At 53.5% G+C, this 27,417-nt stretch overlaps 3 protein-coding genes across 3 annotated transcripts; 1 reads left to right on the top strand and 2 right to left on the bottom strand.

The window, feature by feature from the left end:
- Positions 1-275: 275 nt before the first annotated feature.
- LOC34619867 lies at positions 276-5,615 on the bottom strand. Its single transcript, XM_026335599.1, has 9 exons — positions 4,652-5,615; positions 4,164-4,453; positions 3,562-3,726; positions 3,321-3,467; positions 1,880-2,157; positions 1,480-1,563; positions 989-1,266; positions 707-888; positions 276-473 (listed from the first exon to the last, which is right to left on the bottom strand). The coding sequence occupies exons 1-9, from the start codon at positions 5,613-5,615 to the stop codon at positions 276-278; spliced, it is 2,586 nt and encodes an 861-aa protein (XP_026191384.1).
- A 745-nt stretch (positions 5,616-6,360) lies between these two features.
- Positions 6,361-9,800, top strand: LOC34619868. Its single transcript, XM_026335600.1, has 5 exons — positions 6,361-6,418; positions 6,551-6,638; positions 6,686-8,539; positions 8,669-8,743; positions 8,975-9,800. Exons 1-5 carry the CDS (start codon positions 6,361-6,363, stop codon positions 9,798-9,800), a joined length of 2,901 nt encoding a protein of 966 aa, XP_026191385.1.
- A 429-nt stretch (positions 9,801-10,229) lies between these two features.
- LOC34619869 (DNA-directed RNA polymerase I subunit rpa1) lies at positions 10,230-26,076 on the bottom strand. Its single transcript, XM_026335601.1, has 32 exons — positions 25,675-26,076; positions 25,006-25,412; positions 24,613-24,851; positions 23,963-24,082; positions 23,034-23,469; positions 22,739-22,874; positions 22,441-22,586; positions 21,625-22,105; positions 21,163-21,330; positions 20,536-20,751; positions 20,198-20,409; positions 19,562-19,717; positions 18,329-19,214; positions 17,839-18,075; positions 17,392-17,549; positions 17,160-17,260; positions 16,837-16,959; positions 16,576-16,654; positions 15,949-16,104; positions 15,210-15,459; positions 14,807-15,076; positions 14,376-14,621; positions 13,964-14,164; positions 13,691-13,816; positions 13,456-13,563; positions 12,966-13,329; positions 12,297-12,809; positions 12,062-12,149; positions 11,761-11,851; positions 11,446-11,546; positions 10,716-10,810; positions 10,230-10,336 (listed from the first exon to the last, which is right to left on the bottom strand). Exons 1-32 carry the CDS (start codon positions 26,074-26,076, stop codon positions 10,230-10,232), a joined length of 7,419 nt encoding a protein of 2,472 aa, XP_026191386.1.
- Between the last annotated feature and the right edge of the window lie 1,341 nt (positions 26,077-27,417).

Consider the following 27,417-nt stretch of genomic DNA (forward strand, 5'->3'; position numbering starts at 1 on the left):
GGGCGGAGCCGAGTTTTTGTATGCGAGTGGCTCTTCTTTCGAAGTTGTTTCCTTCCGCCGATTTTCAAGGTTGGCCAGAAGTCTCTCCACGTCCTCTCCCCTTTCCTTTCTGCGATATGTATGTACGCATACACGCAAATGGTGGAAGGATTTAGGATTTGCATGTTGGGGTGCAGATGTTCCTCGTGTGAAGGCCCCCTCGTAGCCGAACAAGTTAACACAACTTCTAAAAGGCCGATCTCAGTGAAAAGACGGCTTGCAGTTTTAAGTTGCACTTAAGGCAGTGGAGTGGAGTTTTGGGTATACGTGTACTTGAGTGTAAGTTCGGCAATGGTTTCTCTGCGTTGGTCCTCCATGGCCTTGTGCAGGAGGCGCTGCCCCGGCATTTCTCTATAATAATTGGCCAGTTCAATGCTCACATCCATCAAACCAGCAAACCTGCGAGACGAAGCCAGTGGGCGCTCGCTCGCTCGCTGAAACCACAAGCTCCATACTGAACGCCGCTCACGTCAAACGCTGCACTGTGTACCCCGAGCTCGTAGCGGTAGCTGCACCTCACGAAAGTGTGCGATGCCTAAACTGATGATGCCTAAGGTGCTGATGCCTCACGGAGGGCAAACGAGCATCTCTCCGTCGTATGCCCTTCGTATGGCTCTAGGCACTAAGCTCTCAGACCCAATTCTGAGCCCGAAGCACTGAAACGTACTTCCAAGAGAGCCGAAACGAGTTCGTGGATCGGCTTGTTAAATCCAATATCGTTGAAAACCCCCAAGGCATAGTTTGCATCTTCCCGCAGGCTCTCCGGGATCGCCTCGCGGGCCCCCAGCGCCTCACTAAGGAATTCATCCTCGACCTCTTCCAAGAGCACAAAAGTGCTGCTGCTGCCGCCTGACCGCAAAGCGCAGGCGCTGAAACCTGAGTCGTAGCCCGTAAAGCATCGCTTTTGCCAAAGTGTCACATGCTAGGCACTGGCACCTTGGTCTCTTACTTTCGCTGGGGTCTTCAAGGGTGGGATCGAATTTGGCGGGAACTTGGTTGACCGCCTGAGTAACCCGCGAACCCCTGCCTTTGGAAGCCTCCAGAGTAGGGGTCATGACTCCTGTTGTACTTCTTGCTCGGCTTGTTGCTCGTGAGAAAGAGGCACTGCGGAGTCTCTCCTGTGCCTGCTGCACCTGCTCCTCGTCCATTGAGGTCAACGAAGACTCCCCGGAATCTTTACGCACGTCCATCATGTAGGACACCTTCAGCTTACTCTTTGCGCGAGCCCTAGCCACACACTCTAAGCCGTAGACTCTTCGTGTTGGAGCTCAGCAAGGTGACTCTAAGAAGCAACGGGGCTCCCACGTTTCTGCTTTCTTGCAAATGCAAGAGAAAGAGGGTAGTTCGAAGTTGTGTCACAAATCTGTACAATGCAGCTCCTAAATCACAAATGCAATGTATCTTATTCTAGGAGACAGAAGAAGGGCAGTGAACCCCAACCTTTCTTCTCTTTGCTGCATTCGCTCTTCCATTGCTGTAACAATGACATCAATGACGTCGCTGGTCTTCAAGGGCATCTCAAGTCTGTAGCCACACCCCTTAATGCGCAATTCATAGTTTATAGGCTGTCATGGACTTCGTGGCATTTTAGAGTCCACCGATTTATCAGAATCCTTTTGGTGATCCCGGAACCTTTGCCCACATCCCACGTCACTCTGAACCGCTGACGCGCTAAAAATGTATTCATGGTGCACCACTAAATGTGCATCCCGAGACTTGCATCTCAAGAATTGGACGCCAAGGTCAACCTCAAGCCAATAAACAGCGCAGGTTTAACCCCAAAACCTTCGCACTATGCCTAGCCTCTAACTGTATATCTTGTGGCAGTATTTTTCCTTACTGCCGGTATGAAACATTGTCGAGTAGGGTACTAGCCCTCATGTTGTCACACACAGGACTGGGGCCACTGCTTTGCTGTGCGTCTTCTTCCAATTGCTTTTGATGCTTTGCAGAGACAAATGCAAATTTAACACCCTTATTGCCGTCTGCACAGTGAAGCGCCAGCTTTCCAAATATCTCCCGAGGGGCCATCGAGCGAGAAAAACGATCGGAGGGATTTGCACTACTCTTCACGAAGTCTCCGAGGAAAACCGCCAAGACCGGGCAATCCGGGTCGTCCTAAACCACATTTTACAAACTGTTGGCATTTGAAGGCTGAGCACACACCTGTATTCTGCTCTCTATGAGAGGAAACAAGATAGAGGAAGAGAACACACAAGCGATGGCAACAGAAAATGCCCTTTATTCCGTTCCCATAGAACAAGCTGCAAACCCCAGAATACAGAATTTTCAGCGCGTAAATTCTGCGTGTTAAATCTTGAATCCCTTTCCGTAAGCTGAAGAGTCTAGGGATACGCCCTGACCTCCTTGAGTTCCTCCATGAGCTGCCTGATGCAGAAGCAGTTTAGACAGGTAACGCCAATGTCTTTAGAAAGAAAGGTGAAGAACTGTTTGGTTTCCGGAGACAGAGAGAGGGTAAGGACTTTGGCGGTTAGGTCTCCCAAGCTGCTGAACCTTTTATCCATGTCTTCAAGACTGAAGCGCCCCTTACGCCGGAGAATAAACGAAATGAAAGTGCCTCTGGAGGGCGAAGATTGTATCTGCATGAATCCCCCTAAGGACTGTGCAATACGACTGCACGTAAGCAATCGAAGACCTTGGCCGCATCTGCAGGGCAGCGCATAGAAAGAATAACCGCCAATCGTAGGATTCCCACTGCTACCTCACACTCTCGCTGCTGTCTGTTTCCTTCATCTCTTTTTCCGAAACGCATATCCATCAGACTTCCGCCCTGTCGCCATGTGCAGTGTTCGACCCTCCTAGTGTTCCCCTGCTTTTGGATACGTGTCTACTTTCGAGAAAACTGTCTATTTGAGCTTTCTGGTAGGCTGACCCCCTATTTTGACGTCTACCAAAGCTACTGTCTGCGCTCGCCTTTTTCTGCATCAACCCTGCGACCTTCGGGGTGGATAATAAGCCTTACAGATTGTATTCCTTAGCAAAACGCGCACATGTGCATGCCCCCACTAATTACCTGTCAATAAGTCCTCTGGTCTGGACCATCATCTGGGCTTTTGTGTTTTCCATGCAAACTCCGTGCCCCTTAACCTGCGGACTCCCGAACACGTTATGCCGAGGGAAGTACTACTATATGTTCATCTATATATATAGATATGCGGACGACCCTACTTTCTTTGCTGCCTTCACTCAGGAAGCTCAGCGATCCTTCGCGGGTGCAAGTGTATGAGACTAGAGGCAAGGGTTTGGAGATTGAGATGTACCTCAAATCGAACATCGTAAAGCTGAAGAACCGGGCTGGCTGTCTCTCCCCTGTCTTTTGATCCTTTGTGGTGAGACGCGTTGGCGTTCACATACACATCGATTCCCCTACCCTTCTCCGCGGAATGGTCGATTACATACGCCAGGGTCTGTAAACAAGCCACAAGGCACACACATGCCATACACCCTCCACTCAGATATCTGTATCCCATAACCCCAGACCGCTTACTCCTTGATGCGTACTCTGGTGAGCGTGGTCATTAGTTTGTCCTGGTCGATAAATGCCATCGAGGGGCATCCGTTGGCGAACGTGCAGCTAATGGGGATCTTATTTGCTGCAGCTTTTGGTCTGAATAGCTCTACGCTCTTCTCAACGGCCGAACGCAAGTCCAATGCAACACCCTCTTCCTGTAAATCATTGGCAAGCACACACACTTGACTGCTGTACAGAGGCGGCCACAGAGAATTCTCCAATATGATCCTACAAAACTTTATGCTGGGGGAAGGGGCGTAGACCCCATAACTACTGCTCTTAATCCCTCTCTCTCTCTCGCTGTTCCTCTGTGTTTGTTTCTATTCCTCCCCCTCCGCATCAGCAAGCACCTTCACTTTTCACTTCCTTTCCTATCTCGACACGAGACCCTTCCTGAACCCTCGCCTTCCGGATCGTGTTCTCATACTTCCTCTGCCTCCTACCCACGGATCCCCTTCCGCCCCTTTATCCCTCTGCCCCGGCACCATCCCTCCCGCAGTCCTTCCCTCTTTCTTCGCCAAACCCCTGACTGCCTCCCAGCCAGCCGCGCCCATCCGCCTACTCTCTTGTACCCCATTTGCACCCCACATACATCGTTGCCGAGCACTTCAGTTTCAATGTAGATGATGAGATTGACGCAAGTGGTAAGGATATCGACAAGGGCCTTCTCTTCCAGCTTCAGCAGTTTGTGGTGGTAGGCTGTCAGCCTGTCACTTGCTAGCAGCAGAGCAGCTAATCCATTTAGCGCATGAACATTATGCAGCAGCAAATGCTCAAAGAAAGCCATAAAGAAGACTGACAAGTCCACCATCTTCGTCTGCAGACTCTTCCCAGAACTAAAGACGGCCGATTGGCACACAGAAGAAGCGTCGTATATCCGTTCTACGCACCCACAGCACACCGTACACCCTAGCCGACAGGTCTTTGTACGAACCGTTCTGTGTTCCATCCTTCCTGATATACTATACCTTGCGCAGACTGCTCTTTCATATATTGCAGGGCCGAAAACCCTCAAAACTGCCTCCCCAAGCCCCAAAACCGATTCTGCCAATTTGATAGCACGCCTCCGCCAACGCGTACTCGATTTGATTCCTGTGAGGATGGCGAAGAGTACTAGAATGGAGAAAGACACAGCGCCGAAAACTGCGGCACTTGCAATTAAGGGCTCCCAGAGGACCTTCACTCGCAAAGCCTGAATGATTTTTTCCAGCTCCCCAACGTACTTTTCGCTGTAGGAAATAACATCGTTGAATCTGCCCTGTTCAATAAGGGCATGCACAAACTGAGAAGGTTGCGTAACGGCCGTCCAAGATGCTGGGTAGAGATCTAGAACGTTCTGATCTAAGGCCTCCGAGAGTGGCAGCTTGACAGTCATCAAGGCATTGAGAAGGGCTTTTTCCTGATTCGGATCCACCACACGCAAGTGCTCAGCGACGTCGGCTAAGGGACAGTCGTTCGTAGCCTTGCTCGTGCTGTACAGGCAGCTCGTCGCGACCCGGATGCTTTGGTCGTAGCTTCGAATGTGCTCGAGCCCCATAATGATCCGGCTGTTAATTTGGAAGAGCGCCGCCATCACCTGTCTATGGTAGGCTGGCACCAACATATTTGGGTGGTACAGGGCCTTAGCTTCGTATTCGCGTGTCGAATGGGAAAGCATCTCCAAGCGCTGGATGGTTACGGTTACATTGCGCATCCCCAACAGCTCTGTATACACTTCCTCCTCGGCCAAGGAAACTTGATTCTTATAGATGGCGAAGGATACGTAAACGTTTGCATAGGTGGCGGCAATTACTGAGATTAAAACAAATAGTAAAATGTGAAATAACCCAATATGTCGACTATCCATATCTATAGATCCATCGTGTTTTCTGAACATTTCATACGTCTTCTCCTGATGAGCCGTCTTTAAAGTAAACGCCGGCTTTCCTGCTGTGTCGGTAGCGAAGCTTTTTGCACCTTCCGCCCACTCAACCTGCATCGTGGCCATCCCATTCTCCTTGGCCGCTAGCAGATGGCCCCTACCCTCTCCCTCTTGAGCCCCCATCTTCATGCATACCACAAAGCCGTATGCCCAAAGCTCTAGCCTGTTCGCGTTTGAACCAGGGAAGGCCTGGGGAAGAGATTTATAGAGAGAGAGGGGATGCCGGAGCAACCAATTTGGCAGATTCCATGTAGACAAAATTTACCCGCTACAGCCTCTGTTCTACCCTCTAGACCCTCCGTGCTTTACTATTAGCCGAAAATAGTCTACCCCTAAGGAAGGTGATGCGCAGCCTCCTATTCTCTAATGTTGTTTCCCCCAGCCTTTTGCAGGGGCGGCTGGGCACTCTCCTCTGGAAGCAATTTCGTTTCTCCTCCTCTTTTCTTCTTTCACTCATTATTTGAAGCTATAAGCAGTAAGCGCTAAACCCTTGATGGCTGTTCTAGCAGGAAAGCAAGCATGAGGCGCTAAGTGACCCCAGGAAGGTGGGCAAGTTCCTATACCGACAAACCAGAACGCGGCAGACCAAACAATGGCTTGATGTTTATCAAGCTCATACACCTCGATTCCAGAATGTTTCCTCTTTGTGGTCTCGAGTTCACACGGAAACAGAGCGCATGTATACGCGAGAATATCGATAGGCTCATCGGCATGCAAGTTGGCCTATGCAAGCCCCCACGAGGAACCAACGGGAACCCCAGTCCCTTGGGACCTTGCGTCGAAAAGTTCATTCAAATTGCACTAAATACGAGGTAAATTTGCAGCTTACGCCTCTACCGTAAAACCCCGGCGCCATGCAAAAATACAGATGTGCGGACTCGAACCCGAAATGCGAAGGCTCTCAGCATCCCATTTCAACACATTGCGTTCAACGGGTTGAATCTGAAAAGCCGCGGCGCTTTGAGTCTGCTCTCGAGCCGTATATTAGAATTCCCGAACACCGACTTTCTTGGGGGAAGCTCTGAAGGGGTAGCCAGGCCTTCCAGCTTCGGGTGTAGGGCTTAGGGCTCAATGCGAAATCGATGCGCACTTGCTTTGCGAGCTGCTTCTTTATGCAGAGCTCTCCGCTATAGCAGCAGCAGCAGCATTGCACAGCGCACAGCGATTGTCAAGAAGGCAGTGCCGAATGTAACTCCGATTGCCGGCGGTTCCTCTGTTTCGAAGTCCGCCAATCCTGTTGCTTCTTTGTTGCAGCAGCGTCATCTTATCAGGGCTCTTTGCGCACTGCCACCACATCAGATTTCTCTGTCTCTGCAGGAGTTGTCCAGACAGCAGAGACGCCCCTCCGCGAGCTTCTGGATAGCTGCTGCAGAGGCCCTGTTGGGGCACAATGCTGCTGCTGACAGCAGCAACAGCTTGCCACTTTTGAAACTGCACCTGGAGGACTGCAGCACAATAGCTAATGCCTTTGCATCTGCTTCTCAGCCTCATGACGCCCTCTTTGCTGCTCTTAACGGCAGGTTTGCCGCTGCCGCCAATGCAGCAGCAACCGCTGATTCCTCTACCCGACATAGTAGCAGCTACAATGAATCAACAGCTGCTACGGCCTCTGCAACTGCAGGACTGAACTCGCGCAATGTTTCCGTGTATCTGAATGCCCTCGGGAACCTTCGAATGCGGAAGGCTGCTTCCGAGCTTCTAGATATCCTCGACAGCCGCGGCACAACTAACAGCAGCAGCCTTTGGCCTGCGTTGATTTCTGGATGCAGCGGCTGCGATCTTTCCATGGTGTTTTCGGCACTTGCAAAGCTGCAGCTTATCGACCTGCCTCTACTCCAGCACATGTTGATGCGTCTTCAGCAGCAACTGCAGCAGCAGCTGCAAAAGGAACAGAAGCAGCAGCAACTGCACGTACTGGATGGCCGCAGTGCTGCAAACATTTGGGCTTCCTTGGGGCAGGTGCAGAGCTTTCTGCAGCAGCAGCGGTACCAGCTGTTGCATCAGCTGCTTCCGCAGCTGAGTGCAGTGCTGCGGCTACACATGCTGTCAGGGCAGATGACTGCCATGGAGGTTTCCATTGTGGCGAACAGTCTGCCCAAGTTGGCATTCTGGTTGCAGCGGGATACTGAGCAGAAGTTGCTGCTGCATGCAATTGCGTGGCATGTGCGAACGTTCGGTAGTACATACACCTCACAGGGCCTAACCCTGGTGCTACATGCCTTTGTCAAACTGCAACACCCCGCACCGCTGCTGTTTGCTGCTACTGCACCTTTGCTGCTGCGGCTGCTGCCCCGCTTTAAGCCGCAATGTTTTGCCGCCGCTTCCCTAGCATACAGCAGCAACTGCTGTTGCCTTCCGCAGCAGCAAGTGCAGCAGTTGTTGCTGCGCATCTGTGGGGAGCTTGAGGCACGTGCTGCTGCTGCAGCTGCATCCCCAGCTGCAGCAGCAACCCGAACGTCACCAGCTGCAAGCGCAGGAGCAGGAGCAGCGCCGCTGCCTGCTTTTGCTGCGCAACAGATATGTGGTATTCTTGGTGCCATGGCGCATGCAGGCTGCTGCAGCCCGGGAGCCTTCGACGTTCTGTGTCGGCAGTTGCTGATACTGCATCAGCAGGGCCTGCTGGCACCGCGTGATATCGCAGAAGCGGCTGCTGCTATGGGGGCGCTCAAACGGCTGCATGCACCGTTGCTCAGGCTGCTTGTTGCAGCCGCCGTGGCAGACGCCGCCCGGTTTGGTCCACCAGACATTGTCAAAGTGCTTGGCGCTGTGTCGAGCTTCGCCAGTGACACAAACAGCAGCTGCCCTCCAGCTGCCCTCGCTGCGAATTCGATTTGGCAGCGCGAAGGCGCTGCGCTCGTAAAGGCGATAGCGGCCGGTGCGACTGCCTTCAGTGCACCTGACGGACAAGTTGCTAGCGAAATTTGCGCATACAGCAGGGTATCAAGGACGACGGCTGCAGCAGCTGCAGGGTGGGATGCGGAGTCTGCGTGCCGACTTTTACAAGGGTGCTACAAGCTGCAAATTGCTGAGCCTCGACTGACTGACTGGTGAAGCCCACGACCCTTTTGGCAAGGCCCTAGTGTGTGTCATGGCAGCCAAACGGTCCAGAGTAAGGCCCTAGAACTCGAATATGGGGATAGGGACCTTGCGTTGAGGTTTTTGCGCCTTGCGTGTAGGGCATGGCAGACTGCGTTCTTCAGCCGCAGCACCCCGAGCCTCGCTGCAGCAGCTGCGGCGCTCAGTGCGGCGGCAAAGATTGCGTTGCCTCTCAACTCTAGGTCAGAATGCCTAATCTGCACACCCTGAATTACCAGTCTCCCCGTGCAGGCCTCAAGGGCTTCGCCAGATTATGTTATTCTCTAAAGACTCCCCATCGCAATTTCAGTTTCGGCCGGGGCCCCACGCTGCTTCGCATTTCAGCATTATTGCCCTGTGTTTTCTTCTCCTGTCCTCAGCGACCTGTTGGCGGTTTTCCGCACCCTCTCAGCCGCAGCAGATGCGGAGTTGACTGCAGCAAGCGCAGCGGCAGTAGGGGCAGCGGCAGTGAATTCGGCAGCAGTGACCCATGCGTCCATAGCTGCGGCAGCTCTTGTTCGCCTAGGCGCCCATACCCGCCACTCCGACGCTTTCCTCACTCTTCTCTCTACCCGTGTGTACCTGCTGCTGCAGCAGCAACGGGTCCTGCAGTTGGCGAGAGTTCAGCAGCAGCAGCACCGCACAGGTATGCAATCGCTAGCCCTATTGTTTCTATCGTGGGGAGCTGCGCGTCTCCACAATCCCAGGCTCTTGGACGGTAGGAATGCAGCACAAGGATGCACGGCACCAGCAGCAGAAGGACAATTCCTATCGGCCCTAGACTATTTGCTATCGCAGCAGCAACAGCCTGGCGAGTGGCAGGACAGACAGGCTACAGCACGGCAGTTGCTGGTGGGTATCGCCTGCTGTTGGCATGCTTATACGTCTACGTGGCCTCCAGCAGTAGGAGCGGCAGCGGGTGCTGCTCCTATTCCTCTGCAGCTCCTGAAAGTGCTGTCGCAAACTGTTCAGTTGGCTGACTCCCTCCGGTGCCCATCTACTCTGCCACAGGCACAGCACCAGCAGCTGTCGCGCCTGCACTATGGCGTTTGTGATACTTCAGCCCTCGATGAAGGAACCTCAGAGCTGCACATCGAGGTAGCAGCAGCCTTGACGCAGCTGCAGCAGCGACAGCAGCAACACTGCTATAAGCCGAAATGGCAAATGCTCACCGAGCAGGAAGCCGGGGTCTACCGGATTGATTTGCTGCTGTCCCCTGTCAAAAACAATTAATTCTAAGCCACTCAACAGCTAGTGCGCAGCTAGTACACAGCTCTACCAGCCAGCTATAATGTTTATCAAACTTCCTCGACGGCGTCTGCCTTTCTTCCACCTTGGCTTTGATTGCTCAGCCTCCCTTCCGTCTGCGCCTACCCCTACCTAGCACGCAGCTCCTCGTCAGTTCAACCCTTATAATTGGGCACAAAAGCACGCGAGCCAGTCAAAGGGCTGCTCAGATAGCAGCCCTCCAACCAGCTACCCGCCTCAAGCCACCGTTGCCCGGCCAGCCAGCCATCCCCTGAGAGGACAGTGAGCCGCCTTACATCTTAGCGTAGCTTTTGAGCAACACTTTGCTACAGGCTGCCGGCGTACGTACGAATTCAGAGGTGAACCTGCCAACTAGCTATCTAGCTCGTGTTACCTAGGTCCATCACTAGTAAATTAGCTGTCTGTGAAGTCAGGGAGCACGGCCAAGAGCTCAGACTGTTGCGATCCAATAGCCGCCGGGCTGCCAACGATGAGAGCCGCTGAGGGGCTTTGAAGGGTGTCTGCAGCGGAAAGAAAAAGGCACACCAGCATGAAATACGGGAGGCACATGAGGCTCGCGAAATCTTAGTTGCTCTCATATTCAAGCACCCTTGCTGCTTGCTCGTCCTCCCACACAGGATGCATATGCAGGGTGTATACAAACATGTACATGATTGGTAAGTGCTACCTCGAAGCAGGCAGCTCCGTATGTACGCATTCACTAGCTCCGAGCTAACTACCTGCCTAGCCCTTTTCACGAAACCGTACAATCGCAACACAGCTGATTATTCAAATGCGTATCCCCGCTGCAGCAAGGTGAGAAGCTGGCCAGTCGCACAGAGAGCCTGTGCTCTAGCCAGCCGCAAGCGAGTAATTGATTTCATAGGGTTAGTGCCTTACCAACAGCGGCCCGTTCACAGGCCTCAGTAAGAAATTTAAAGGACGTCTCGAAAGCCATCTGAAGGAAGGGCGAGCTTGATGACTGGATGCCAAGTCTGCGAAATAGCGCAAAATACCACTCAAAGCAACGCTCAAAAGCGCATTCCGACGCGGATACATGACACAGAAAGTCTCATGGTCGGATGGCCATTTGCGAAGTTGTGCGAAAAGCAAAAAGCATGCACAGCTAAATATGCACGTACACGCATATGCGGAGTTTCCCCGATGATCCTATACTTGTAGCTACAGCAAGCCTGTCCGTTTGTCGACCCAGATGTGCTCTCGACGTCAGGCTATGCATAGGTATTTCTATGTACGAGAGTGGATGTGCAGAGGGATTTATATACATTTAAGTTGACCGGTGCTCATCATTCTATGGGACTACCAACCTGTTGAAAGGCGTAATGTTTCCCTCCCTGGTGACGAAGTCGGCCACCAGCCCTAAATGTGTGCTGTGAACATGAATTCCGTAAGCTGAGAAAACAGCCGAAAGCTCCTTAAGAAACAACGCGCGAGCGGCTTCTACCCCGTAGAACTTTAGAACCGCCAGTACGTCGTTTGTGTTCAACCTTGCAACAAGCGCACACAACACTACTTGGAAATGCAAGCACGCACGCATTTACACAAGCAAACAGGGCAAGGAGGCAGACAAGCAAGCAAGCAAGCTCAATCCACCAGCACAGGTCCTTACCTGTTGTGGTCTACGGCAGTCTCCTTCAACCGGTGAATCCATTGCAGGTTCGTGCCGCTACAGTGAACCTCCAGAGGGCTGCCAGTGACGCAACCAGATCCCTACACGAAAGCGGGGAGGAGCGCATAAGGACTCAACAACACATGAAAGAGCATTACTGGTGAACACAGACACAGAGGGTCACACGGACAGGTTCGGTCATAGTCGAAGCAAGCCACACGAAAAATTTGGTGAACACACGAAATGCATGAAGGAATCCGCTAAGCTCATGAAAGCTGTAACACATGCTTAAGACAAGGCGTGGGCTAGACCCACCTGCACAATACGCGGATCGGAAACACCGCGCGGCTCCTGCAAAACCACTTTCTCCACCAAGCCCTTTACTAGCGGCAGAAGTTCAAGACGGCTACGCACAACAGGCACAACAGTGCAGAAAGTAGAGTACCACGTGCTCCACGCAAAATTAACTCGACAGACAATCGACCAGCAAGCCTTTACGGCTCTCCATTAAGCGCCTGTCCAACCGTCACCGCATAAGCAATCTACCCCCATGGCTGCGCTACCACGGACCCGTGACTGGGCTCGATGCCTTCAGTGCATTTTTCTTGACACTTACTACGGGCACTTGTCCACAGGCCAGCCAAACTTCACAACGACTCGCCACGTCTTCCGACAGACTTTTAGATCGTGGAGTATCGCTGCGGCTGCGGACAACCCATGAGCACACCCTACATCCTAGAGCCCGCACTGTAGACCGCAAAGGCTTAAATCGCCATTCAGTTCACCTTCTCTGCTCATTACTTCACTGAGGCTCAGAAGTGTGCAATTTTGGCTTGTTCGGGAACGCATACACTCTAAATCGAGAGGAGAAACGCCCTTCATTGTTTTCCCGCAGCTCCATATGGCGTCTTCTTCAAAGGGTGCAGGTGTCGGCGTTACGGGTGGAACGGGGCTTGCTGCGTCTGCTTTGTCGTCCGTCACGAACATGCGCAATTTCTTGTCATACTTCTTCCCCCGTAGAGCCTCTGCAAGGTCTAGCAAAGGAGGCGCCTTGAATTCACTGCCATATGCAGCATCCTCCTGTTTCTCCTTTTTCACGCGCTTGCCACGAGGCCCATCTATCTCCTCCTTGTCTTCCCGCTTTACTTTTAGGTCTCCCCCTGACTTTACGTTTCTGGCCGTAACCGCATCTTCATCAGAATCGCTACTCTCACTTCCTTCTTCGTCTTTATCGGGGGTTGTCTCCTGCTCCTCCCCCTCCTCCTCAAGGCCCTCCTCTCCCTCCGTTGCTCCAGCTTCCGCCTCGGAAGCATCGTCCTCACTCTCCTCTTCCTCGCCACTGTCGTCAGAACCCCCAGATCCGTCTAAAGGCACACAGGCCAAACCCACAATCACAAAACAGCAAGGGCTGATGCGGTTGCTCCCGCCAGAGCTCGTCGCGTTTCTTTCGTTGCGCGTGCCAGGGTTGGATGGTGCCGCAGAGTGCATGTCTACAGCCAAGCCAGAGAGAGAAAACTAGCAGAGCTGAATGGCTTGAAATATGCAGTCTGTAATTTGCAGTAATATACAGGCAACTATCGCACCGTTATCATTCTCCTCGCCATCAGCTTCGCGAACGCTCTTAGATTTCCTTCTAGGGCCGTCGCCTTCATCCTCCCCAGCATTAGCCTCCCAAACGCCTTTGGAGTTATCTTCTTCTAAGGAGTTCCCGGGTGCAACATTTCGAGATCCGCCTTGGGATGGACCTCCAGAGCCCTCCTCGTCCAGAGCACCCCCCGCTGCAGCTTCACAATTAATCCTACCGGCCCTTAGAATATCTTTCACCGCCGCACGACGCTCCCTGGTAAGCACACAATTCGATGCAGAGAAGGCCGTCGAATGATGCTACGTTTGTATACACTTGAGCTGGAAAGAATGCTTGCGTGTACTGTCACTTATATGTGCATCGTGTAATGGCACATATCGCAGACATGCGATATGGAAAAGGTGCACTAGGCTTCATGGAGTTACCAGTAGAGTACAAGCGTAAAATACACAACACAGCACTGGCCGTGAGCTATATGTCAATAAGCATACGAGCGCATGCTGCTGAGCGCTCACGATAATTGCTCTAACGCCCTGTGTCAGACCAAAGAGGGGCCAGTGTGTCACACAGGCATCCTTCGCTTGGTTTCGGAATCCGGAACAATAAGGTGAGAAAATACTGGGCAAGGCTCTTAACAAGGTGTTTACGGCTTCAGGCTACGCACCACTGGGATTTATTTCTATCCTTCAAGAGGAAGGCTCTGTAGAGTTGCTGTAGATCACTCTGCAGCTCCGGGGCTTCAGACCACTCGTACTGAGCGACGGAGGCCACCATTAACTTCTTTGCCTGAACTCACGCACAAAACGCATTCCCGAGAGAGTGATCCGGGGAAGCTAAGCATTGATGTGCACTTCGAAAGGCACAAGCGCGATACAAAGTCGCCATTCTGTGGTCCGACCTGTTGAGCCGAAGCCCTCTACTGTGACAACTTGCCTTTTTGAGAAGTGGTCGGACGACTTTGTTAATGACAAGGAGCAAGAGATCGTCCGGATTAAATTGGCGCGCTACGCTGCAGAAATGCTGCAATGCCTCCAGCTGTATGGTCACTTCGTACTCCCAGTACAGCCTGGAAGAGGAGCTGGATGGCGTCATGAAGGCCTTAGCCTCCGGAAAACTCATTAATGAGTCGGGGCCCTAAGAGCAAACCCACCACGCACACCCACTTGCCGCTGGCCTGCACGAGAGCTGATGGCCAGCACTTGTTTGCCAGCGCGCGAGGAAAGAAGATTCGCTGGCAACTCTGGTTTTCCCCTAAACTCGGTCGTAACAACCCACCCCCGCTGATCTAGCTAGCTGGACGAACCGCGGCACGAGGCCCCAACGAAATCCGTTCTCCCCTTTGTACCTGGTAGTAAACGTTGGCCTCCACCCCAACTGCATGCACGAAGTCCTGCATACGAATAGTTGTGAAGCCCCGAAGAGCAGTGGCCGCGTTGCTGGTTGCGATGGCGTACGCCACTGTTTTGTTGAGATGCTCTGTCCCCCTCCTAATTGGAATTCTGATTTGTGGGGTTTTAGTTTTCGCTCCCAGTTGTAACAACTCCCGCAAACGAGGAATACCCATGGTCACGTTCGCAGCGCCATGGCCCGCCTGAACACACAGCCCCTATTCGTAAATCTTGACATACCACCAAGGCACCCTTCGAGGCCAGTAAACGAGAAGTCCTACGCCCAGACGCTCGAGCCTCGTCGGCTCAGAGTACGCGAAACTGCAGGTGCTGCCCGTGCATCTCGCGTGCGTCACTATAGAAGCCAAACTCTAGAAACCAGACGGACCAAGTGGAAAGTGTTGAGTGTCATTTGGGTGGCGGGTTCTCCGATGGACTGCGCAGCGATAACTCCCACAGCCTCGCCTGGCTGCATACAGCCCTTGTGGAAGGCAACCCTCAGCAGCGTTTCCAACTCCTCGGCAGGAAGACCTGATCGATAAATGCCATCGGCAGCACACTGCTGCTGCTTCTGCTTCCTGTGGCGCCTCGCCCCTGAAGACGACTCCGCGAACCAACGGCGCATATGTGCGTAGTCACCGCAGGCTGACTCTACTACCTGCACAACATACACACCACCGACCCTTGCATTCTAATCCCCAAACCTAAGCCTTGCCCTGCAAGACGTAGACACTCAAGCAAGCGCTGCGAATGCCCTTTACTATCCCGCAAATTGTAAGTAGCAAGCTGACATCCTTCAGCTTCTTCTCGAACAGGTAGCTCGTCGTGCCGAGGGCAGAGAGGGGGGAGTTGAAAGGCTGCGATTCCATGGCCCGAAGATATTTTTCCATCGCCGCCTCTTCTTCCTGCACTTTGACGTCTGGCGAGTCTTGCTGCTTTTCGTGCTCTCTCTTGAGCTGGCGCTTGCGGTGCATGTACATCTGAAGTTCCCTCGGCGGCTTGTTTAGCCATTTCAACAAGTATGGATTCTCCGTGAAGACCCTAAAGTCAGAACGAGCAAGGTACTAAAGCGGCAGGCAAGGACGAATTGATGGCCTCCTAGGACTTTGGCAGAAAGGGGCAGACAATAAACTAGAAGCAGGCACGATATGCATTGGAGATGTGGAGACAGCGGACGCGAGACCAAGCAAGGAGATTATAAAGCAGAAAATGTGCATTCGGAATCGGATTTCGCACAACCACAGAGAGTAGATGAAAAATGAAGTCTCATGGAAAAGCGCCAGGGGCAGAGAGTTCAACGCATGGCAAATACCCGAAAAGAGCAAACTTTTCAACAGCGAGGACCGATTGCGTGGACAGCGAGCGACATAAAAATGGCAGGGTAGGCAACGGAACGCAAGCAGACAAGAACGAGGCAAATACCGAAATAGGGGAAGCGTTTGCAGGGCAGGAATACGAAGTTATAAAGCAAAAACAGACATGTGGAGGGCAGGGGTCAAAGACCGGTGCCAGAGCGCCCTGTTTGCTCACTGGAGGTTCTGCAACGTAGCCGCCTGTGTCGCGTCTCTCCCATCGTCCGCATAAACAAACTGCAAGACGCTGCCGTCCGAGTCTCTCACAGAACCGTCATATGCCAAATACAAGCCCTCAAGCGATTTCATGAGAGACCTCTGCAGATAGCCCGACCTGGAGACGAAGAAAAGAAGGGCCAGAAGGCGACAGGGAAACGGCTACTACTGAGAACGTGGGGGCCGCTAGGGATCTACTAGGATCGGCAGCAGGTGTCGGCGCAGCACAAGCTGCAAAGGGATTGATCTTCCATATACACTGACAATCGAGGGAGATAGTGGTCGTCCTGGAAAGCGTGTGGATTGAATGGTAAGAGGAGAAACACAGGGGAAGGCGCAGCAGCACCGAGAATGCGGCACACGGCGGAGAAGTACAAACATGGACAGTGGAGGGAGAGAGCAACAAGAAAGGTAGAAGGGAAAGGGCGGAGAGCAACTGCCAGACGCATGAACAGCCAGTTAGAGTCGGCGAACTAGCGAGGCGTGCAAGAAGAGGGGAAAACGCGTAGCGTGCATGCATGCAAACAAAGAAACTACCGGCGGGCATGGCAAACAGCAGGGGTCGGGCCTGTAGGCGCAGCAAACGAACTTTGCTGTTTTAACTGCAGTGTCGATGAGGCCTTCTCTTCCCGCCATACAGTGGAAGTAGAACTCCTCCTCGCGCAGCCCTGCGATAGGAACAAGCAGTGGAAAAAGACCAAAGTTCTTGCGTGCGACAGCGAAGACAACGCGCGAAGGGCGAAAGATCCGGGGAAACAATACGAACTCGGATCTTCCTAGCCCTTGCGTCGTCAGTCGGGAACAACGGTTTGGCCAGGAGAGGTTTACGGCTTAAAGTGGTAGTACAAACCTGTAAGGAAGGAGGAGAGGACAAAGCCTCTCGCAAGGCTTCCGAAGTCTCCTGGAGCGAATGCAGGAAGAGACCGCCCACTACTCATTGGCTTGACTCTTCTGCCCTCCAGCGATTGCTGCCCTGTGGTACAAGAAAGCATGGGACACAAAGGTGAGTGCATGGAACGTTTACGGGTGTCTTTCCTTGAGAAACATCGGCCGCCAGCATTCGCGCCACCACAGAAGCATGAGCAGACGGGCAAGTGCATAAGACTGCGCATACGGAAGCGAACACGCGGCAAGGGAGACTAGAAGGCATGACAACACACTGGCTATACTTACCGAGGAAAACGCAAATCATCGCGTAATTGACGTTACTGCCCTTTGCCCCGGTCTTAATCATGGCAGCAAACCCATTCCGAGGAAAAGGATACAAGAAATATCTGCATACAGAATAGCATCAAAAGGTTTAGCGGGAGTATTAAGAGGCGCTGCTGTCTGAGAAGGTGCCCCAGCCTACATTTATGACTGCGAGCACATTTTTCTTCTTTTGCACCTTGGGCTCCATTCGTACCTCCCACGCATGATATCTGTGGACTGTGAAGCGACCTTGCCCATAGATCCCTGGAAGAATGAATCCAGCAACTCATCTAGCTCTGACAAGCGCCCCTTAAACCGCTGCGCCATCAACGCCGAGAGGCGCTCCTGAAGATTCGCAAAGCATGCATACCACTACGCAGAGGAGGTCAGGAGGATGCCAGAACACGCCACAGCCGAAACGCAGGAGCTACGGCCAGCAACAAATGCCTATCTTCAAGCAAAGAAGAGGATGTCGTGTGTGCAGCTTGGCGAGCGCTCTCTCTATCTCCTGGACTCTAGGGCTCGAGCCTCAGAGACACATGGAGATGATCATGGGCGCACACACTGACGCGTTCAATGAAGGCTTCCACCCAAATACACCGGATCAACCCCACAATCCTGAATTCATAGAGACAGCTATGGCCCCAGGTGCACGCGCTACCTGGGTGAGAATCGACGGAGCGAGCAGCACGCGCTGATTGGGCGCTGTTGCTGCTGCGGCGTCACTTGCAGTCTGGAGCACGTAGCGAGCTGGCGACTCGAACGTGCCAGATGCAAAGGCTGCAGCGGCACTCTGCTGATGCTGCGCATGGGGCCTCCAGAGCCACGAGGGGTGGTATAATTTTGGTCGCAACCAGCGGGTGCTGCCTTCGATCGAGCCTCCATCGGGAAGGGCAACCTGTGCGCCAGAGAAAGCTAAAATGCCCATTGCATTGTGCAACTGTTGTTCGCCATTCGCCCCCGCACACCGTGTGGCCTAGATATCAGCCCCCAGGAAGTGCCTTCCACTAAAAAAAACTAGTCGCGCAGTGCCCTGACACACAGCGCTGCAGCAGCAGCTGCAGTTGCTTCTGATGCTACACAGCCCACCATGAAGGCGTCTACACAGGGAGGACGGCGCGAATACTGCCCAAGAGGCTTGCAGACCTTACCACGACGTTTGGCGGAGGGGCCTTGAGAGCCTCGCCAGAGAGCCCAGCGCCTTCTGCTTCGAAAGCCTTGCTTCCGTGCCCTTTGCAGGGGACTGGCTGCATGTAGAGGGGCAGCAAGCGTTGTGTTTGCAGGATTCGCGCTACTCGAGGAAGCTGCTGCTGCAGCAGCGGAGACGCACTCAGCAACAGGAGGAACTCCCGACGCTGCTCGGGCATGTCTTGCATGCGTTGAAGTGTGCGCACCAGCTGGCGCAACTGCTGCGCTGCAGCCGCTGCTGTGAGGCGTGCCCCTGCAGAGGCTACAGGGAGCTGCTGCTGCCGCAGGAGCAGCCAGGGATCCAGCTGCTGCTGCTGCTTCTTCTGCGGTTGCTGCTGCCTTGTGAGGAGCTCGGTAGCTGCCTCCGACAACTTGGTGAGTGCGAGTTTTTCCGCCAAAACTGTGGCCGCGGCTGCAGCATCGCCCTGCACTTCTGCACTACACTCATCTGGCACTCCTGAGACTCCGCCTCCTGCTGCCGCTGCTGCCATCTGCGGGAGCGCATGTTTCCTGCGCTGGAGGCCTCCCTCCCCGCCACAAGACTTGAAGGCTTCGGCTGCCGCCTCTGTAGCAGCAGCTTTCAGCGTAGCACTCTCCAGTGATGCCTCCTGCTCCCCAGCAGCGGCACGACTGCCAGAAACTGCTGCGTGCGCGGCACTGGCAGTAGCAAGCCGCTGCTGGAGGCGCTGATGCGCTAGGTCTGCCGAGCAACCGAGGTGAGTGGATATTCGCGAAACAAAATGCTCCTGCAGAAAAGTCCCAGTTCCAACCACCCTCTCTATGAGAGCCTGCCTTTGTTGCATACCCTCCATGCGCAAAACAAAGTCTGCCGGTGACGTTGTGGCTCCGCTGCAGAAGCAACCACAACAGCCACAGAAGCCACGATGCAAATTGTTGCTATCGGTGAAAGCGTGCAGACGTGTATTCTTTCCCCCCACATTCGCAGACCGACGCATACAGCTCGTTCTGAGGTAAGAATCTTCAAGAGTAGAGCTGGGAGGAGGTCGGCAGAAAGCATGTACATGTTTTGCTCTTCGAGCACCTTTCGCTCCATACGCAAAAACGAATACACGGGATTGGCACGGACGCACCAACAGCAAATAATAATAATGTCACACTCCCGTGTGGCCTACGCAAGACTTCCGAGGCACCAGCAACTGCAACGACGCCACAAGCAGCCGTCACTGCGTTCTTACCGGAACTTAAGGAAGCAAGCGAAGAGCGCCCCCAGGGCCTGCAGCAACATAGACGCCGCTCTGCTGCCTAGCAAGAGATAGACGCAGTGCAGAAGACCACCGCTGCTGCACCCAAACTGATTCTTGTCGAACACGCCCTGCAGCAACTCCGACTCCCTGCAGCAAATCCACCAGATGCGGCACGCCTTGTCACCACAGCAGGTGCAGGACACATACAGCCGAAGGTACAGCTACAGCAGCAACAGGAGCAGAGGCAGCAGCAGTGGCAGCACTACGGGGTTTGAAAACCGCTGCACGCCAGAGCCATAGCAACGGTAGCGAGGAGGTCAGTCGCTCTCAGCAATAACACGACCAGCAATAGGAAACGCAGCATGGTCCCCCCAAAACATAGCAGCCAGCAGGGCCAGCACTGATAGGGAAAGCCTCGTGCACAGGAAGCAAGTGGGAAAGCAGCAGAGGGGAGAACGAGCACACGCCTACGCAGCCACAAGACCATATACACAGTGCTGCAAAGGCAACCTCCACGAAGGACCAACAAACAGGTAGATGGACGCCAGGAACCCCACACGAAGGTTCAGCAATACAAGGCCATAATAGAGCGAATACAGAGACAGAGACGCCAAGGACCTGCCTAACCTGATAACAACCGTGGCCTCTTCTTTGTCTCCATCCTCTGCTCCCCCCCACGCGTCGCCAGGAGTCTTAGACTTTGACTGAAGATTAATTCCTCGGTATCCTCGCACAGCCTCAGAGGCCCCTGAATTTTTACCCGCAGTGCTGAGTGCGTTCTGCTTTAGGCGGCTCCTGGCGATGCCGTCCACCAGCGTCTTGAGGATTGCCGTTATGACCTGCACAGAGCCGTGACGTCGTAAATCCTTAGCCCCATAAGGCGCGTGAAAAAGGCTAGAGACAGGCTGTCGAAAGGCTGCTGCGGAGCATGACTCAACAGTCCTCGCATAGAAAAAAAACCTTACCTGCTTGCCCGTCCATAGCTTGCGAGGCCACAAAACAGCGGGATCAACGTGGGTGATGCCCAGGACCGTCGACTCCCCCGAAGCGCCTCCGTGGAGACTCCCCTTTGTCGGTGAGGAGCTGATGGAAAAGCACTTGTCCAAGTCCTTAGAGCGGTCAAGGGTTATGCGAAGACCCCCTCCGAGGGAGCGCAGGTAGCGTTCGAGGCCAGCATACACCTGAAGGAAACACAGCACTCGAAGGCGAGGGCACGATTTCGCGGCAACGAACGGTCAGGTCTAGGACCAGCACGGAAAGCTAGAAGAAAAGGCACTCGACGCCACAGACGAGGAGAAAGGAGAAAAGAGCGTTGTGCGACAAAGACAGGAGCCAACTGTAACAGACTGAGGGAAGTGGAGGGAAAAGAAGAAGGCGAAAAGTCGGGAAGCAGCCACAGAGGCACTGGGAGACAAAACGCGACATGCATAGGCACAGGCAGGGAGGGGCCTGGAGGCAAACGGAGACAGACAAAGGCGCAGGCCCACTAGCGGACAAACAAAGAGCCAATAGCATGAGGAAAAGTGTCTTAATCGACTTCCTGGGGGAAGACGCCCCTCTGTATGACCCTCTCCCTCTTTGCGCCGCCTTACCAGTGTTTGATATTCATGCACCGAAAAGAAGGTATCTCTGCAGGTCAGGAGGGCTCCGGCAAGGCAGTAATCTTGAATGAGGCCCCTTACAAGGTCTCCATTCTTCGGGACTGTGAACTGGCAGTCTGCATTAAGGATTTGACAAGCCTCAGCTCGAGCCACGGCATCCTGCAACACAAGGAAAGAGAGAACAAAGACCGCCGCAACACGGGAAGGCATGAAGTGCGGGAGCAAAACAATGTATGAAAGGCGAGTAATGCTCTTTGATGCTGCTCCTGAGACTGCATATACTGGCGCTCTCGTAACATGGATTCTACTCTTGTCGATATTGGTGTCGGTGTTGTCTGTCACGCGACTTTAAGTCACCTGTCGCAATACCGCCGCGACAAAACAAGTGAAGTTAGCCGGTTCTATCACAGTGCCTAATGCTCTACCAGCAGTGGCTGGCCCTTTGAAAGTTACCTGAGGAACATGGAGATTCATTTCGTCTCCGTCAAAGTCCGCGTTGTAGCTGCTGCAGTTGACAAAATTGATTCGAAAAACGCGTTCCGCGAACTCCTTTTCGAACTTCGCTGCTACAGAGGCTGCTGCTGTTTGCTCGTTTTGTTGTTGCGCCTCCTCCTGCTCCTTCTGCTGCTGGCGCTTCGCCATTAGGGCCCGCGAGACTTTCCTGATCGAACCATCCTTTCGCCGAAGTCCTTGTGCGTCTAAGAAGGTGTTCACGTGATATTCCGGAGTCAAAGGCCTCGCAACTTTCACAAAGTGCGCCATTAAGGACAGACGGTGGAGTGACGGCTGCCGATTCATTAACACCACGTCGCCATCTAGCAGATGCCTATATACCCGAAACACACCCCCATCAGAGGAACCCGCAGACGCAAAAGCCTCCAGCTCCGCTGCCTTCGCAGCGCGCGCGGACTCGGACATGAACTCCAAATTGTACCTGCGGAAGAAGAGAGCCAGTCTCGCATGCTGCAAGAAACTTGCGAAAACGCCACTCGAAGACACGGAGGAGCAGGAGGGGCCCAGAGGCTGCTTCGACACAACAGCGCGATTCAAGTGGCAGAGCACAGGTTCTGCTTATGAGGCAGACAGGAGGAGCAGCACCTCGGGAGGCGCTGCTCCTCAATCCCGCGAAGAATGCAAGAAGCAGTCAGTGAGAAGCAACAGGCAGCAGCGAAGGCAACAGGAAGAAGAAGAGGGCCTCCGCGTGCTTGCCCTCCTATTCCTGCTGCTCCTCACTGCAGCTCGCCCCTCCCCAGCACTCGCCAAACTCACGTGTTGCCTCTGTCGTCCTGCAGTCCAAGGGCCCCTGGGTGCCTTTTAGGTCCATTGCGGACCATCATACTGAGCTGAGCGGCGTTGAAAGCCGTGACTGCCTCAGGCACTGAGAGCTTCATTGCGAACTCCAGGGGCACAGCCACCTGAAACGACATACCTAAGCTTGACTATTTACATATAAGCCTTCCGTTATTAGCACTACGAGGCAACCAGTGCTCACTTCAAGAAAACAACTGCGCTAATCTAGAATGAATAAACTGATCGTCCAGTGTACATGACCATTTTCCGCGCTGACCTCATTGGCTGCGAGAAGACCATCTGGGGCGAGGACAGTGCGTGCGGCAAAATTCACACGCTTCCCCTGCATGCGCTGCCTAATGGCACCCGCCTTTCGTTCCATCCACTGGCGGATGCCTGGGGGAGCTGCTTGCCTGCAGAAAAGACAAAGAAACGAGAGAGGGAGACAGAGAGAAAACAAAAAGTGCGGATGAGGCGTAGCCGGCATTTACTAAAGGGGCAACAAGGTGAGCGGGCAGACTCCTTACGTTTCGACCTGGAAAAGAAACGCGACAAATGGGTAGAATGCTTACGGTTTTTCTGCTCGCGTGCTGTCCGCGATTTCATTGAGCTTGAGTTGCAGCTGCAGTGCGTAGCTACTAAGCCATTTACCTCCTCCTGCTGCGTGTTGTTCTACGAACTCCTGCATCAGCTGCTGCTGCTCGGGTGCCAGCTGTTGTTGCTGCTGCTGTTTCTGCTTGTCGCTAGTGTCTGCCCCCGTAAATAAGGCCGCCCACTGCGTAGGGTCCCTAAGGGCCCCCAGTGGGTCTGGATGCCTCAGCACGTTGAGCGCAAACCTAAGCTTCTCATTCAGCCTCACAATATCCTGCAACTGCTGCGTTCGAGGGTGTAGCAACTGCCGTGCACTGCCACCGAAGCCGCGGGAGGCACCCGACGTAGGGGGTCTAAAGCGATTCGCGGAAACAGCGACAGCCTGCTGAAAGAAAACGGAGGGCCCCAGGCGCACAGCTGCAGAGATAGGCAGACACAACAGCAGCAAGTGCTGCTAATCGCAAGCCTATGCGGACACACGGCAGCAAAGGAAAGCTACAAAAGCACAGGCAACACGAAAGCAAACATAAGTTACACGGAAACTCGCACTTCCAAAGATGAAGCGCCTCGAGAGGCGAAGGAACGCTGAAAGCAAGACGAGGCACAAGCAAGGCTTCCAACAGCAGAAGGGGCCCCACCACCTAGGGAGAACGGCCGACGGGAGGTTACCATGTGCACAATACAGGCAAAGGCACGCTGCGTTGTAGCACGAAGCACGGCAGACAGAAAGCGCTAGGCACGTCAAGATGGACTAGCGTCGAGGAAAACACAAGCCAAACAATTGGAGGAGCCACAGAGGGCCAGTTGTGCGAGGATCTATATGCCTGGATGAGGCGTCAGCGTAAGGCGCTTCAGCGCCAGCCACTCCTGCAGCAGCAAGCGTTGAACGAGCAAGTCTGCTGGCGCTCACTCATGGGGAAGAGATATGCGAGGAGCACACGGTCTTCCTCCCGCTCAAATAGCATCTGCACTAGAGGCAGCAACTGAAAACCATGAAGCTCCACGCTACCTGTCGCCTTCCCAGTACGGCCTGCAGCAGCAAACCCAGCACCGCTGCATGAGTGAGCCTTAGCAGCGAACACAGGGTGCAATGTTCACCCATCTTACGACTACTAAGGACGACCTGCCAATCGAATGGCATACTGGATAGGCCTTGGGCACGCATCTCTAGAGATGCCTGCATGCACGGATTCTTTAAAAGGGCATGTCCCGATGTTTATAGACGCATGCATCCACTTCCCAACCATTTCGAATCCGAGGAAAACTGCGACAGCTAGAGCCTTTATAAAGAGATATAAATATGTGTGTGTACATGAAGTAATAGTCATCTGCAGATAGTAGGGGCACTCTCTAAGAAACTACAGCGCCCTATAGAGCGTTCGCCCTTAAGCGTCTCGTTGTAGGCTTATCTGCCGGAAGCCTGTGCGGCCAGGTGCACCAGTGCAGCCAAATATGAAGCACGAACATGCACCGCACCAGTCCATCAAAGAATGGGGACAAGCGACTAACTAGTGCCTCATGCATTCCTCCCTGTCCCTCTGTGCCCTTGACGGCGCTCACTGTACTTAAGACATCCCTCATCCGGCTTAACTCTGCCTCCGGTGTCTCCGGCCTTTAGATCTGCCCCCTCCGAAGAGAGCTCTACTCCTTCACAGTCCTCCCGCGACTCCTTCCGAGCACCTCCGTCGAAAAGAGATCCAAAGAAACCGCCTGTGGTATACGGAAGTGCACTATGCCAGGGCCATCGCAATTCCACGCCAGAGGCTTTCGGCGCCAGGTGTACAGACACCGCGTTCGCTCTGCACATTGCACGCGCGCAACAAGCCCTCATGCCATAGACGCTACTACTTGCGGCGAAGCAGAGACACGCCTAGGCGTATTAGGTTCTCGGCCCTGTGGTTGTACTTATTACGCGCTTGGAAGTTAGAATGCACGGTTTGTAGCTCATCTTACACTCCACAGTGTGAGCATCGTCCAGTAGCGGCTGCTAGATTCAACAACCTGTTCCTTTGCTGCCGCCATGCTGCAACATGCCATCCAGTGCCGCTGAAATCTCTGGCTATGTGCTGCAGCAAGAAGCGTTCTCTGCTCTCCGTATCCGCTGCACCCGCGACCGCTGACTGCTGCTGCATACGGGCATTGATTTCGGACTCTACAGCAGCGAAAATCTGCAGAATTTGTGCGCGTCGCTTGGAAGACTCCGCCTCTCCACTAGCGTTGTTGTTAGTGGTGGTACGAGCAACTGCAGAATCCATCCGTTCCAGCTCTTGCAACAATAGCAGCTGCAGCAGCTGGAACCGCTTCACTTCAAGACCCTTCTGTTGCTTAGAGAGTCTCACTCGACGGCACTCTAGACAAACCTGATGCACCAACAAAAAGCAGTGCCAAGGAAAAACCCAACCGTCGATGGCAAACGAGGCACACACATTATGAAAAGCGTAGCTCCGGCTACGGAAGCCGCTACGCTCTCCGCGTCCTGCTCATCGAAAAAGTTAGGCACAGGGTATCGACTCCCCAACAGCAGCAGCAGCAAAAGCTATAAATCAGTACTGCACAGCGCCAGACAGGCACTCCAGCACACGCAGCACCAGGAGCAGCCACTAGCAGGAGGTTGCTTCCTACCCCTCTTAGCAGCTTGACTAGGGAGCTTATCAGGATGGGGTTAAGGACTGGCAGCTCCAATTCAATATGACCCAAGTGGCCTGGGCAGCTGCCAGAGCCTCCACACGTTCCGCATGTTTCTCTCCCGTCGAAAACCCCCATTCGGCTGTCATGGAGGCCTCCTGGCACTGCAGCAGATAGCTCTGCAGCGGCTGCTGCGGCGGCTGCGGCTGCATCTACACCCCATTTGCTCTTGCTGCTGTTAGAGCCCCCAGAGTGCCCCCCGCCGTGGCCATCCTGTGAAGCGAATGTTTCCGTCGAGATGATGCGGCAGCACGAGAGCTTTCGTATTTCCTCGTCGTCCAGAAGCTCCAGACGCGCAGCGGTCACGTGGGTGGAGACTACGAGGTTAGGATCAGCCATTTTTTGTGGCTTCTCGGAGCTGTTTGACGCTCTATGGCCTAGAACCCCAAACTCCAGAACGGCGCACCCTAGGCCCTAAAGGACAAGGGTAGTAGCAGCATACGTGAGTGAGTCGACATAATAAAGGGGGTAGAACCAAATCGGTAGAGTACGGAGAGGGATTGGGGTAGAAGGCACAGAGCTGCCAGGTATGTGCCTAAGGGCGCTGGCCATACACTTGAACCTGGCTACCCTTCGGCCTTGTCCGCGTGTTTCCCTATTATAAATGGTGCAGGCAAAATCCCAAGGAATTTCTGGCGAAGAACGAAACAGAAGGCGAAAAACCAGAAGAGAGCATTGAGGCCGGGGCTGGTGCTTCTCAGGGATGGGATTCCGAAGGAACGAGCAGAGAAAGCATACAAATATAGCCCATTCTCTGTAGCTTCTACCGATATAGCCAGTCTAAGCCCTTGTGCTATGCAAAGCAATGTATGGATACCCTAAACAAGTAGGAGGCAAGCAAGAAAAAATGCGACCTTTGCCTGTGGGGGCCCCTGTGGGGATCGAGAGCGTTGGGGGCCCTCGCAGTGAAAGAAACAAGATCAGAGCGCCATAAATTATTTCTTTTCTCTCATTTGCCGATTCTCCAGCGCGAACGTGCATACCTCGATGAATCGACAATTCCAGGTGCATAGCAGTGGACTAGGACTCTTGCAATTTCCGCTAAAATGCAGAGTGGTAATATGACAGTTCGACTAACGGTGGTAAACCCCTGGCTTTGCTGTGTAGCCAAAGCCATATATCACGCTTCTCTAAGGCAGGTAACATCTCCCTCTCGTACTGTACTTGTTGAATCCAAGGTGCTGCGCCTTACCCGCGGGTTTGGGTCTACTGAACCTGTGGAAAACGGTTGATTTCCCCTCCCGAGCAAGATTCCGTTTTCACATAAAAAGCCATAAAAGTAAATGTACCAAAGGCTAGAAAAGAGCTTCGTTTGAGAAAATGGGGCGGAGGGTTTTGTTTCTTCTAAAGATAGCCAATTTCCACATGTATGACCCGTAGGCAAATCCTGGCTCAAGGTCTAGGGCAGCCACAACTCTGCGACTAAACAGCTAATAGGTACTCAAAACAAATGAACTAAGCGCACTCTCTAAAGTGCGCTGGTTACTCCCGTGTGCCCTGAGGGCTGAAATCCTTAAACGCAGGACTGTCAGCGGGAGAGAGCACCACCATACTAGATAAAGAAGCTATAGAGCATGCCGATGTAGCTGGAACGCTGGCACGGCACGGCTTCCCAGATCTTAACACAAGGCTTTATTTTCTTGAATGTTTTTGCTAGGGATGCAATGAGAGATGTGTTTT

The sequence above is a fragment of the Cyclospora cayetanensis genome, unplaced genomic scaffold (genome assembly GCF_002999335.1).
Source record: "Cyclospora cayetanensis isolate NF1_C8 unplaced genomic scaffold, CcayRef3 CcayRef3_contig_74, whole genome shotgun sequence".
NCBI classification, from domain to species: Eukaryota; Apicomplexa; class Conoidasida; order Eucoccidiorida; family Eimeriidae; genus Cyclospora; species Cyclospora cayetanensis.